We start from the raw sequence: 14,396 nt of genomic DNA on the forward strand, positions 1-14,396 counted from the left end.
CTTGTAGGAGACAACTAATTACATCTTGCTAACTGAAGTACCTACTTATTACCCCAATTCTATAACTTGCTACCCAGTCTACTTCCTATCCAGATCAACATTATCCTTTCAATTTTGAGAGTTTCAGCTTTAGTTAACAGTCTCTTACGAGGGAATTTATCAAATGCTTTTGGAACGCCATTTAAATAATATTCACAGACATCAACCTGTTCATTATTTTAGTGACAACCTCAAAACGGTCAGTCAGGTTCATCAATCATGACCTACCATTTAAAAATCTATACTTACTTTCTCAGATGCTATAAATGCAATTTAAAAAAAAAAAAAATCATTGTTCCACCCACAAATAGTGCATTAATCTTTAATATTTTTTGAGATGCAAGAAAGAAATGGTAAATATTTTCACCCATTCTTTCAGAATGCATTCACTTAAAATATTTTATTTCCAAATGTTGCATGATAAAATATCATTACTGACATACATAGTTAGAACCCCAAGTGCTCCCTCATTCCCTAAACATGGCACAAACAGCTAGGATAACTGGATAAAACCTTCTTCATTATTACCATAGAATCAGAAGTTGCAGACTAGAAGAAAAAAAACTATTAAGAGGTTTATAGAGACCAAGTGAATTCTGTGATTGCTGTAAATAAACCTGCAAGAAAACAAAAAAAAAACTACAAATGCATGGGCTCAAAGGGTGGAAAGTTCAGATTTTCTCTTTCATCATTACCACAGTGATATTTTCTCATCTGATCATTCCTCCTAAACTTCAAAACATAAAGCAACTTGCTCTTTGCACCTCTTTAATCCTCATGTTTAAAAAAATGAACTCTTCAGTTCCTCCAGAACCAACCTTCTTTCTTTTGTTTTAAAATTAGTAGATTAATTTGTTGATTATTTTCCAACTGTGATAACATTTGTCCAGATTTTTATTTGGAAATTCCAAAAATCAGTCGACACAAAACACTTTGAACTTTTATCTCACAAATCACGAATTTTTCTGTCACTAGTATCCTCTAGTGGTAGCAAGATGTACCGCAAGGACTGTTTATAGCTTGAAAGCATTGTCTGAAGTATGGCAAAAGCATATTCAATTGAGGCATTCAAGAGGGCATTACTTTTATTTAATGAGTGATCTAATGTGCAGGAATACAGGAGAAGGGAAGGAGTTTCGCACAAGGTCAAAATGGTAGGGAACCTAATATAGACATGACCACCAAATGGCCTCCTTTTGCACCTCATTCATACTATGATTTTGTTTAAATTTATGAACTCAAATCACATACCATGAACAAATATAAAGAAACCTTCACCATTCTGGATGTAGGTTTACTCGCTGAGCTGGAAGGTTCGTTTTCAGATGTTTCATCACCATACTAGGTAACATCATCAGTGAGCCTTCAGATGAAGCATTGGTGGTATGTCCCGCTTTCTATTTGTGTGTTTAGGTTTCCTTGGTGATGGTTTTTCCTGTGGTGATGCATTTTTCTCAGGGGGCGCTAAATGGAATCCAAATCAATGTGTTTGTTGATAGAGTTCTGGTTGGAATGCTATGCTTCCAGGATTCTTTGCATGTCTGTTTGGCTTGTCCTAGGATGGATGTGTTGTCCCAGTCGAAGTGGTGTCCTTCCTCATCTGTATGTAAGTGAGAGTGGGTCAAGTCTTTTGTGTGTGGCTAGTTGATGTTCATGTATCCTGGTGGCTAGTTTTCTGCCTATTTGTCCAATGTAGTGTTTGTTACAATACTTGCAAGATACTTTGTAAATTACAATAGTTTTGGCCTGTTGTCCATATAGGGTCTTTCAAATTCATTAGCTGCTTTTTTTAGTGTGCTTGTGGGTTTGTGAGCTACCATGATGCCAAGAGGTCTGAGTAGTCTGGCAGTCATTTCTGAGATATCTTTGATGTAGGAGAGTGTGGCTAGGATTTCTGGACATGTTTTGTCTGCTTGTTAGGGTTTGTTGCTGAGAAATTGGCAGACTGTGTTCATTGGGTGCCCGTTATTTTTGAATATACTGTATAGGTGATTTTTCTCTGCTCTTCATAGTCCCTCTGTGCTGCAGTGTGGGGTGGCTCATTGCAATAATGTTCTGATGCAGCTTCTGTGTGGATGTTGGGATGATTGCTTCTGTAGTTCAGTATTTGGTCCATATGTGTTGTTTTCCTGCAGACACTGGTTTGAAGTTGCCCATTGGCTGTTTGCTCTACTGTTGACATCGAGGAATGGCAGTTTGTTGTTGTTTTCTCCCCTCTTTAGTGAATTTTATGCCAGTAAGGGTATTATTGACTGTCTTGAAGATTTCCTTGAATTTGTTTCTTTTAGTGATGACAAAGGTGTTATTCACGTAGCAGACCCAACATCTGGGTTGGATGGTTGGCAGAGCTGTGTATTCGAGTCTCTGCGTTACTGCCTCTGCTAAGAACCCTGATATCGGAGATCCCATAGGTGTTCTGCTGATTTGTCTGTAGATAGGCATAGGGGTCCAGTTGCTTGACGATATTGTCCTTGCTGAAGTTAAACATGGTTAGACCATGTGCTGAGCTGCTTTTTGCAATTCTTTATCAGAATGTAGTGTTGTTTAACCTATGTTATAACTATCTTATTCCTAATTTCTTTTTTTAAGACACGAAGTAATGGTATTACTTTTCCTTTTATTCATCTTTCGTTTTCGAAGATTTGTACCTAGGTACTTGTATCTAAGATAGCGCCATTAAAAAGGTAGCCATTTTAAAAGCTTTTCATTGTACTCCTGTACTGGAGTACACGTGACAATAAAGGATATTCTACTCTATATCTTCTGTATCCTCAAATAAAAATGTGGTCGATTAGCACATGTTTGTTTTTAGCATGGTTAATAAATTAGGAATACAGAAGAATCTTGATTGTCCAAACGAGATGGGCAGGCAGTATTTCATTCGGATAATTGGTTCAATGTCTCTCCTTTGGGACTCTGAAGTTTCCTTTTTCCTCGGTCTGCTTGCCTTGCTCCCCCTCTCTTTCTCAGGGTTTGTTTCTGAGCATGCACACATGCAGCCACACACCACTTTTTGACAAGTTCCACCGTTGCCCTGGACAGAACAATGTTGGAGAGATTACCTGGGGAAGGGTACACCCCTGGGTAAAAACAATGACTGCAAATGCTGGAAACCAGATTCTGGATTAGTGGTGCTGAAAAGCACAGCAGTTCAGGCAGCATCTGAGAAGCAAGGAAAATTGACGTTTCGAGCAGAGCGACAGAGACAGAGCGACAGAGACAGAGCGAGAGCGAGAGAGACACAGAGACAGAGAGAGACACAGAGAGAGAGAGAGACACAGAGAGAGACACAGAGAGAGAGACAGAGAGAGAGACAGAGAGAGAGACAGAGAGAGAGACAGAGAGAGAGACAGAGAGAGAGACAGAGAGAGAGACACAAACACAGAGAGAGAGAGAGAGAGAGAGAGACAGAGAGAGGGAGAGAGAGAGAGAGAGAGAGAGAGAGAGGAGAGAGAGAGAGACACGACAGACACAGAGAGAGAGAGAGACACAGACAGAGAGAGAGAGAGACACAGACACAGAGAGAGAGAGAGAGAGAGAGAGAGAGAGAGAGAGAGAGAGACACAGACACAGAGAGAGAGAGAGAGAGAGAGAGAGAGAGAGAGAGAGAGAGAGAGAGGAGAGAGGAGAGAGAGAGACACAGAGAGAGAGAGAGAGAGAGACACAGAGAGAGAGAGAGAGAGAGAGAGACACAGAGAGAGAGAGAGAGAGAGAGAGAGAGAGAGAGAGAGAGAGAGAGAGAGAGAGAGAGAGAGGGGGAGGGGGATAGAGAGAGAGAGAGAAAAGGCAGCCAGTCATTTGGAGACAGTGCCTGGGCTCCCATTGATGTACAGGACTGTCCTTGGCAGCATTTCAGTAGGCCAAATTCACTTTTAATCATTGTAAACAAAAGACGCGATCAGTGTTCGAAACACCTCTTTGATGTACAGTCATGTTTTTATTGGGACCTTGAGAACCTCTTCAGATAATCTGAAATTCGGATAATTGAGGTTCCTCTGTATAAACAAGTTGTGCTCCCTCCACTTTCTGGAGGTACTTGTGCCAAGGATAGCATTGTAACTCAGCATGCTTAATTGTTCTTATAAATCAATTTTATACATTGCTTCCTAATCCCCTCACTCTGCACCTCGTTCCCTTCCTCCTTTGTGCGAATGAAAAAGGGGTGGAGAACGGAAGAGTGTGAAAGACAGTTAGAAGGGGGAAGTGGCCAGCAGCCTCTTTAAATGGTCATGGAACAAAAATTAAACAGCCATGCACTCCAGAGGAAAAGAAAAGGCAAAAAGACGGATATGCTTTGAAACAGGACTCAAATTGGATGGTCAAACAGGGCTGAGTTAGCACGGCTTTATTAATGGGAGGTCATGCTTGATAAATCGGTTAGAATTCTTTGAGGAGGTAATGGGTAAGTTAGACATAGGAGAACTCGTGAACATGAATTATTAGGATGCCCAGTCAGCCTTTGACAAGATGCCCCAAAGGAGGCTATTAAATAAGAATGCATGGTATTAGGGGCAAGGTACTGGCATGGATTGAGAAATGGTTGACTGGGAGAAAGCAGGGACTGGAAACACAGCTTTTTCAAGATGCTGTCAGGGACCAGTGAAGTTTTACAGCAGTCATTGTTGGGATCACAATGCCATCAATTCCTTTATTCAAGTCATTAACGTAAAATTTGCATTGCACATAAATGACTTGAGTAAAGGAATTGATGGCATTCTTACTAAGTTTGCACGTGAGACAAAGGCAAGTGTAGGAAAAGGTAGAGATGAGGAAGTGGGGAGGCTGCAGAAGGACTTTGACAGGCTAGGAAAGTGGGCAAAGAAGTGGCAGATGGATTGAATGTGGGGCAAGTGTGAGGTTGTGCACTTTGGTAGGAAGAATTTCTAAATGTTGTGAAACGTTTTGGAAATCTGAAGCACAAAGGGACTTAGGAGTCCTAGTTCAGGATATTCTTAAGATTAATATGCAGGTTCAGTTGGCAGTTAGAAAGGCAAATTAGCACTGATTTGGAGAGGACTTAAACACAAAAGCAGGGGTATATTGCTGAGGCTGTATAATGCTCTGGACAGAGCACATTTGGAATACTGAGAGTGGGTTTGGGTCCTGTATCTAAGGAAGGATGGCTGGTCTTAGAGGGGATCCAGAGGAGGTTCACAAGAGTGATTCCAGGGATGAAAGGCTTGTCATATGAGAAGCATTTGAGGACTCTGGGTCTATACTGAACGAAGTTTAGAAGGATGAGGTGAGATCTGACTAAAACTTACAGAACCCTGAAAGGCCTGGATAATGCGGATATGGAGAAGTTTCCACTAGTAGAAGTGGGACCAGAGGGCACATTCTCAGGGTGAAGGGATGACCTTTTAGAAATGTGTTATGGACCAGACCAAATTCCCTTCAAGTATCTCAAGAAACCAGCCTAGTCCTAACTTTTTCTTATTTAAAGGCAAATTTTCAGTGGCCTGTTCCTGATGCAATTTGATTGGTTACAGTATTCAGCTTTAAGCAAAGCACACTTTATTCTTACCCTATATTTCAAATACAAACAAAAGAAAGAATATATAAAACTGCAACTCTATTGAAAAACTTAACAGAATAATAGAGTATTTAACAACTAAAGTTCCAATATAGTAACAGGCCATAAACACATTCTTGGCAAAGGGAAATTCAATAAAATAGATTGTCTTACATGCAATTCTATAAAAGAACTCTAGCTTTTAGTTATAACACAGACAGGAATAACAGCTTCAAGACCCCAGCAATTACTGAAAGCTAAACTAAAACACTGGTTCAGTGGGAGCCTAACGCCATCCATTCATGCTGCTTCTATTGTTTCAACATTTTTTTTAAAAACCCCAAGGCCTCACATGCTGTTTATTTTATTGGCTTGGAGCAGATTGCTCGGCACCTCTGTCTCAACTTCTCTTCATTGAGAAAAAGGACAAAATACACCATTTCAAGCCATATTATTGTCACAACTGAGATGAGGAGGAATTTCATTAGCCAGGTGGCGGTGAATCTGTAGAACCCATTGCCACAGAAGGCTTTGGAGGCCAAGTCATTGAAGGTGTTTAAGTCAAAGATAGGTAGGTTCCTGATTAATAAGGGGATCAAAGGTTACGGGGAAAAGGCAGGAGAATGGGGTTGAGAAACATACTAGCCATGGAGCAGACTCAATGGGCCGAATGACTAATTATTTGAACTTTGGCACATGTCACACACCACTCTAACACAACACAGAAATTTTACTGATCAATTCTAATACAGGAGAATAAAAGTCCACTTAAATAAGTGTTCCCTCAACATTAACACTGCTATACAAAAGCAGACAGTCATTACTGCACTTTGCTGAATCATTTAGTGCTGGCAACACATGCTGTCTATTGTCCTGTACCTCTCCTATCTTTTAGATAAAATGTTGAACTAAGACACCACTTGCTTGCAGATGAAGATTCAGGAGCATTCTCCCCAGGTTCCTGGCCAATATATATTCTTCAATCAACATTACCAAAATGGATTAACAGGCCAGTACATCACTGCTGTGTGTGGGGGCTTACAGCAGGAAGATTAACTGCTGCAATTACCATGTTATAAAAATTATTAAAAGAACTTCACTGGTTGTTCACAACTTTGGGTGATCATGAGGTTGTGAAATGCACTGTAAATGTAAGTCTGATTTTCATCCACTGCCTATAGAGGTTTACTAAATTATGAGGGGCATGGATAGGATAAATAGACAATGTTTTTTTCCTGGGGTCGGGGAGTCCAGAACTACAGGGCATAGCTTTAGTGTGAGAGGGGAAAAATATAAAAGAGACCTAAGGGGCAACTTTTTCACTCAGAGGGTGGTACGTGTATGGAATGAGCTGCCAGAGCATGTGGTGGAGGCTGGTACAATTGCAACATTTAAGAGGCATTTGGATGGGTATATGAATAGGAAGGGGTTGGAGGGATATGGGCCGGGTGCTGACAGGTGGGACGAGATTGGGTTGGGATATCTGGTCGGCATGGACGGGTTGGACCGAAGGGTCTGTTTCCGTGCTGTATATCTCTATGACTCTATGACTCAGGACACCCAAGATTAGAAAAGAGCTCCATGACTTCAGTGGTCCAACTCATTTTTCCATTGCCCCACAGTGTGATGAGCAGATACAGGTTTTAAAATCAGAGCCTGAAATCATACCGGCAATCAAACAAGGTTCTACTGGATGAAATGCCAAGCACATGACGGCACTAGAAACATCAATCACTGTATTTGGTCGCCCTGGGTTCAACCCTCTCCGATCTAGATTCCAGGAACACACATAGGACTTCTCTGTGCTCCAATCACCATCCTCCAACCTGAAATCAATGTGAGAGGAATCATTACTAATCATCGTGGATGCGCTCATACAAACTTTCATATTGAAAAGCAGAGCATAAAGCTGTTAGCAGTCAAACACTATTCAGAATATTTATGGGATGATTTAATGACAAAAGGGGACTCTGAGAAAGACTGATTTAAATAAAAAATGATCAATTAAATTGTAGATAATAGTATCTAAAAGGAGATTTCTTTTGTAGATTTATTAACATTCACTGTCACCTCATGTTACTCTGCTTCATGCTAATAGTCCATTTGTCAAAGGCTATCTGGAAGCATGCACTTGTAGAAGATGTTTTTATCATTACAGAATTTTTCAACGAGAACATTGTGAATAGAATTCAGCCACTAATGATGACTAGAGCTATTCATTAATGTGCACAACACTTTCTTTGATTACTTTTTAAAGCTAAGAAAATATTTTTTAAAAAACAATTAAAATACATAAAAAGCACCTTACCCTCTTAAACAATTTTAATCCCCTGTAAATTTGCAACTAGCACTCAACTGTAAAGAAACATTTTTATACATTTTCAGAATTCCAAAAGTGCTTTACTGTCAACAAATTACTCTTGAAGTGTAACCACGACTGTAATAGAAACAAAGGGATCAGCCAATTTGCACACAGCAACAAAATAAATGATAAATAAAATAAACTTTTGATGTTTTTGGTTGAAGCATATGCATCAGCCAGGGCACCCAGAATACTCCATTCCTCCTCCCCAAGGATCGCAACAGAATATTTGACACCAAACTGAACAGAAGACAGTTTAATGTTTCTTCTAAGAAATAGCTTTATTGACAGTGCTACTTTCTCTTTGGTCTGCACTTAAGTGTAATCACAGATTCAATGTTGATCAATAAGAACTGATCAGATCATACAGTGAGAAAGCAGTGTGCACTGTGGTTCTGTCCTCAACGACACTCACTAACAAGCAGCGAATCAGAGATAACAGTTGTTCCAAGTAAGATGGAAGGAGTGCACGATTCTTCTTTAGTCTCACTATACCAACACTGACAACACAAATTCATTATTTCACTCTGTTCCTGATATGACAAGTCATGTATTTTTTCTATATTAGACTTAGAATATAAAGATCCACCCACCAGGCTTTTTTAATAAAGACAAAATTATTTTTGATTACAAAACAAAAAAATTATTCCACAAAAATCCACATTTTTGGCTAGTAATAATTAGCTCTTGAAGGAAACAAAGGGAAGAAGTGTATAATATTCAGTTGGCTGTTAATTTGGCACACAATGATAGGTCACTAGACAAGGCAATTATCGCTGGGGTCTTGACAGATATAGCTTGCTCAAGAGAAATTATCAAGAAGAGTTCCAGTCGGTCTTCAAGTGGAAATTCAGGCTCCACAATGGAGTCACAATAGGGTACTTCAAAATTCTGGATTAGTGGTGCTGGAAGAGCACAACACTTCAGGCAGCATCCAAGTAGCTTCGAAATCGACGTTTCGGGCAAAAGCCCTTCTTGCCCGAAACGTCGATTTTGAAGCTACTTGGATGCTGCCTGAACTGCTGTGCTCTTCCAGCACCACTAATCCAGAATCTGGTTTCCAGCATCTGCAGTCATTGTTTTTACCAGGGTACTTCAAAGACAGATTCGCTAAGCTGAGCAGCCTATACCTCAGCAGGCTTCCTCTAACTGAGAGCCACAACAAGCTTCAACTGACCGCAAATAGCTATTCAAACAACACAGCAATGATGACTAGCAAACAAGTCCAACAATTAGCTGAGACCATGCAGCTTCCAAGAAATGCCTTGTTGAAGAGAAGTTCCATGATGTTATTTCATTGGTCTCTCTTTAAAAAGAAAAATGGAGATATCTGAACAGAACTTGAAATAATCTATTTTTTTTACACAATCCATGAAAACTCTCATTTTTGCAAAGTATTAAGCAAATCTGAAGCCTTCATAATATTTTATAATATTTAATATTTTATAACCTTCATAATATTTTATACTGCAAGGAACAAACTGAGCCAGCAAAAGAATCATCCTGATATACAACTTCAAGAGTACTCAAATATCAATCTCTCAATCAAAACCATCAGCAATAAAACTGGACTTTCATCTTATGATTATTTGTAGATAAAAATTGGTTGCTGTGTTTCCTAACAAAAATGTAACTACATTTCGAAAGACGTTTGCGAGAATCATAGAATTTTACAGTACCAAATGAGGCCTTTGGACCATTTCTGTACCGGCTCACACAGAATGTTCATTGAACAGGATACTCAAAACAGAATGAAAAGGACAAAATAAAGGTATAGAACTTTACTTAAAATCCAAAAAGACCTTCAACTAGGTTGTTGATAGCTGTAGAGACACTTACAACAATACATTTCAGGTAATATAAATCTCAGATAAAAGTCAAATTTTGTAAATAATCTTCAATAAATATCATGATTGTGACTTAATTTGATGGGGTCAATGATGCTGTGAAGACGGAGGGGCCCGAGCAGTGAACTGCAGTATATCCATATCTTACTAAACTATAAAACACCTACCTCATTTAAATAACTTTCCAGTATCCTAAACACTTAGTGAACACAGAGATCATGTTATTTCAAACCCAAAAGGTTACATCCTTCAAAGGGGAACAGGGTCTGAACTTAGAAGAGATGGTATAGAAACAGAACACTACTGTACCAAGTTGCTACTTGGAAGTTCCAAGAGGAGGAGGTAATACAGAAAAGGGTGAATCTATTTTGATGGTAAAAAAGGATTCCTGCTACAAAGTATCAAAGGATATGATGCTCTTTACACTACAAGAAATATAATTCAATACCAGATAGGCGAATGGAGGCAAAAACTCAATTATCTAAGAAACAAATAGATGATTCAAGTGTAGCCTTCCCCATTCAGTAATTCTCTCCTGTGATAATCTATCACATTGCCATGTACAAACTGGCTGTAATAAGTGACTATGCTTTTAAAATAATTACTAAAATCACAAAAGTGCTGCTAAGTAATTTTGTTACACTTTTTATTCTAATTATTCTGAGAGGTCAAATAGGTTTAGATCATAAAGATAGTAAAAATAAAGGCCATTTTGCTTTTGGATCAATACATCACTAATTAAAGATGGATCTTGTGCAATGGAGTTTTCCTACCTCTTCACCAGAAAGTCTGGGTTCAAGCCTGACCTGGCCCTGAATCACAGTATGATTGAAGTAGCTTTAACTGATTCAAACAGACCTTCCTAAATCACCATTCTTTTTCATGACATGGGCAGCATTTTCCCCATTGACTTTTGGGCAAACGGAGGCCAGAAGCTTGCCCTGCATGACAAATAATCAGTAAGTTGATTGAAAAGTATCTAAGGGCCAACTTTTTCATGCAGAGGGCAGCACCTGCATGGATGAACTGCTGCCAGAGGAAGTAGTGGAAACTAGTATAATTACAACATTTAAAAGGCACCTGGATGGGTATATGAATAGGAAGGATTTAGAAGGATATGGTCCAAATGCTGGCAAATGGGACTAGATCAGTTTAGGATATCTGGTTAGTGCCAACAAGTTGGACCGAAGAGACTGTTTCTATGCTATACATCCCAATGACTCTATGACCTGAAGCTAGTCTCATTATTCAATTAAGTATGATGGGCAGGTGCTCAAAACTGCAGGGCCAACAGAAGGAAGGAAGTTGCTTTCTTAAATGGGCAAAGTTGGAGGCCCTTCTCTCCAAAGTTTTTAAACTTTAAAATAAAGAATGCTATTAGCAGTTAGGCAAATGAGGGGAAATGCCACCACAAGACAGTGTGCAGCCACAGCAAAAGTAATCATTGGATAGGGTAGATAGAGAGAAACTTTTCCTTTAGTAGAGGGGTCAATAACCAAAAGATACAGTTTTAAAGTTAAAAACAGGAGATTTAGAAGGAATTTGAAGAATTTTCTCACTCCACCAAGAGCGCGGTGGGTTTCTGAAACTCACTGCCTAAAAGTGGTAGACAAGCAGGAGGCTGGAAGAACGCAGCAAACCAGGCAACATCAGGAAGTGGAGAAGTCAACATTTCAGGTGTAAGGTCAAAGACTACAGAAAAATATAGATAGACTGGAGAGTTGGGTGGAGAAGTGGCAGATAGAGTTCAATCCAGTCATTATGAGGTGATGCATTTTGGGAAGTTTAATTCTACAGCGAATTACACAGTAAATCGAAGAGCCTTGGGAAAAGTTGATGTGCAGAGAGATCTGGGAGTTCAGGTCCATTGAATCCTGGTGGATAGAGTGGTCAAGAAGGCATATGATATGCTTGCCGTCATCAGACAGGGTATTGAGTATAACAGCTAGCAGGTCATGTTAAGATTATACACAACATTGGTTCAGTGGCATTTAGAATACGGTGTACAGTTCTAGTCGCCACATTAGCGAAAGGATGTGGATGTTTTGGAGAGGGTGCAGAGAAGGTTTACGAAAACATTGCCTGGTACGGAAAGTGCTAGCTATGAAGTAGGTTAGGTTCGTTTTCATTAGAAAAAAGGAGTTTGAGGGGAGACCTGTTTGAGGTCTACAAAATCATGAAGGGTATAGACAGGGTAGATAGAGATAAGTTTTTTCCCCAGGGTGGTGGAATCAATAATGAGAGGTCATGCTTTCAAGGTGAGGTGTGAAAAGTTTGAGGGGTATAGACACGGCATGTACAGAGGGTGGTAGGTGCCTGGAACACACTGCCAGCAGAGGTAGTAGAGGCAGGCACGGTAGATTCATTTAAGATGCGTCTGGACAGATGCATGAGTAGGTGGGGAGCAGAGGGATGCAGACACTTAGAAATTGGGCGACAGGTGTAGACAGTAGATTTGGATTGGCTCAGGCTTGGAGGGCTGAAGGGCCTGTTCCTAACCTGTAAATATTCTTTGTTCTTAACCCTTCTTCAGGACTGTGGGAAGGGGATGGGGGGTGCGTGGATGAAAGGGGAGCTGGAGATAAAGGAAGTGGCGGGGCAGGGTGGTGAAATGGGGATAGGTGAAGACAGGCAGAGGGTACGATTTGGTTGGTCAATTGGTGGAATGAATCTGGTAGGTGGCTGGGAGGAGTAAAAGGGAGGGGGAGGGGCTGGGAAGGGAGTCGGGGAAGTTCTCCAATTTCAAGTAACCTCCCTTCCCAGCCCCTCCCCCTCCCTTCCACTCATCCCAGCCAGACTCATTCCTCCCATTGACCAACCAGGTTGTACCCTCTGCCTGTCTTCACCTATTCCCACTTCACCACCCACCCCCCGCCACCCCTTTTATCTGCAGCTACCCTTTCACCCACCCCCAGGCCTGAAGAAGGATTACACCCAAAACGTTGACTTCTCCACCTCCTGATGCTGCCTGGTTTGCAGCTTTCTTCCAGTCTCCTGCTTGTCTATTTTGGATTCCAGCATCTGCAGTTTTTCAGTCTCTAAAAGGGTGGTAGATGCAAGAATCATCAAAACTTTTAAGTAGTATTTAGATGAGCACTTGAAACAACTTAGCATGGAAAACTAAAGGCTAAGCATTGGAAAATGTGTTTAGTATAGATAAATAACATCTGATAATTGGTGCAGATACAACTAGCCAAAAGGACCTTTTTCTGTGATGTAAAGAAAACTCTATATGTACACAGCACAATAGATGTGATACAAATGAAATCAGTTATCTTTACAGATGAGTGCAGAGCCACATTAATGTGGTTGACTCTTAACTGCCCTCTGAAATGGTCTAAAATGCAATTCGTTCAAGGGCAATTAGGAGTAGACAAATGTTTGCCTTACCAGGGACATCCACATCCCACAAAAGAAAAAAAAATGTTGTCAAAATAGTTATGAACTTAATCTTCAGTAGTAATGGTCTAAACCAAATGAATGGCTCTACGTGATCCATTCCCACAGCTAAAAATCACAACACCAGGTTATAGTCCAACAGGCTTAATTGGAAGCACGCTCCTTCATCACAACCGCCTGAAAGCTAGTGTTGTGTGATTTTTAACTTTGTACACCCCAGTCCAATACCGGCACCTCCAAATCATTCCAACAGCAGTATTGTTGGAATTGGAAGTTTAGCCACACGGAATTTAAATTTAAAACCACTCCAAGATCAGCTAAAGAACTTGGAGTCTTCTTTCCTGCTCTATAAGACTCAAACATTACATCAGGAAAGATAAAGATACACTTTAATTGAGCATGTAACTACCAATAATGAATAGAGACACAATGATGGTTATTTATAGCTATCGTACCTGCCATATGCACAAGCAATGACAGAGCCTGTCACATTCCAGGACACACCAGTAACGTGCAGTTTTCGTTTCTGCGCTTCTGGATAATACAGAGTATGCAAACATGAAACCTACAGCAGGATTTAAACAAAGAAACTTATTAAACAATTATAAAGGAACCAGTTACATTCTTGTTTTAGTCGGTAAATTAATTTAAATATCAAAGCTTGAAGTATCATATGGTTTGCAATTATAGGTTGAGAGAGTGTGGATTTCAAACACAGGGCACTAAATTCAATAACTAATCGCTAAATTTAATGGGCACAGAGATAGAAAATACATAGCACACCTCAACATGGAACATTCATGTCTGTCATTCAACTCTATCCAAGCTGCCTTATTTTTTGTTATTCTATCAAGTTGCTTTTCAACTAAGTCTCTTGCAAGTCATTGTATTGAATATCTTCTGAAAATCCATACAGGTTACATCTACACATACCTGGCAATTTCTTTGAGGACCATTAAAATCAGTCCAGCTTCGTCTGTTAATGAAATGTCTCCTGGCCATTCTTGGTTTGTAAAAGTCAATATAAAGTATTAATATAATGGCCATATCTGCGACAATGCAAATACATTATATGTCATTTACAATAGAAACATGTTAAGACAGGGTTTTATTTTGCCTCAATGAACAGGGAGATAATTATGGAGTTGTACTTTACTTCTAGTTAACCAAGAACCTTCGCTCTGGTTAAGTCTTTTCATATTTGATATTCCCTCAGAATTTCTATATCAGAAGTATT

The 14,396-nt window shown here is 39.8% G+C and overlaps 1 protein-coding gene across 1 annotated transcript in view; it reads right to left on the reverse strand.

Moving 5' to 3' along the window:
• dync2i2 (dynein 2 intermediate chain 2) overlaps positions 1-14,396 on the reverse strand; it is a 46,823-nt gene that overhangs the window by 21,299 nt on the left and 11,128 nt on the right. Inside the window, exons 2-3 of the mRNA XM_072565992.1 lie at positions 13,615-13,724; positions 7,220-7,377 (exon numbers count right to left, since the gene is read on the reverse strand). Coding sequence (XP_072422093.1) covers positions 7,220-7,377; positions 13,615-13,724 — 268 coding nt within the window. The remainder of the gene's footprint in view (positions 1-7,219; positions 7,378-13,614; positions 13,725-14,396) is intronic.

The sequence above is a fragment of the Chiloscyllium punctatum genome, chromosome 49 (assembly GCF_047496795.1).
Source record: "Chiloscyllium punctatum isolate Juve2018m chromosome 49, sChiPun1.3, whole genome shotgun sequence".
Lineage (NCBI taxonomy): Eukaryota > Metazoa > Chordata > Chondrichthyes > Orectolobiformes > Hemiscylliidae > Chiloscyllium > Chiloscyllium punctatum.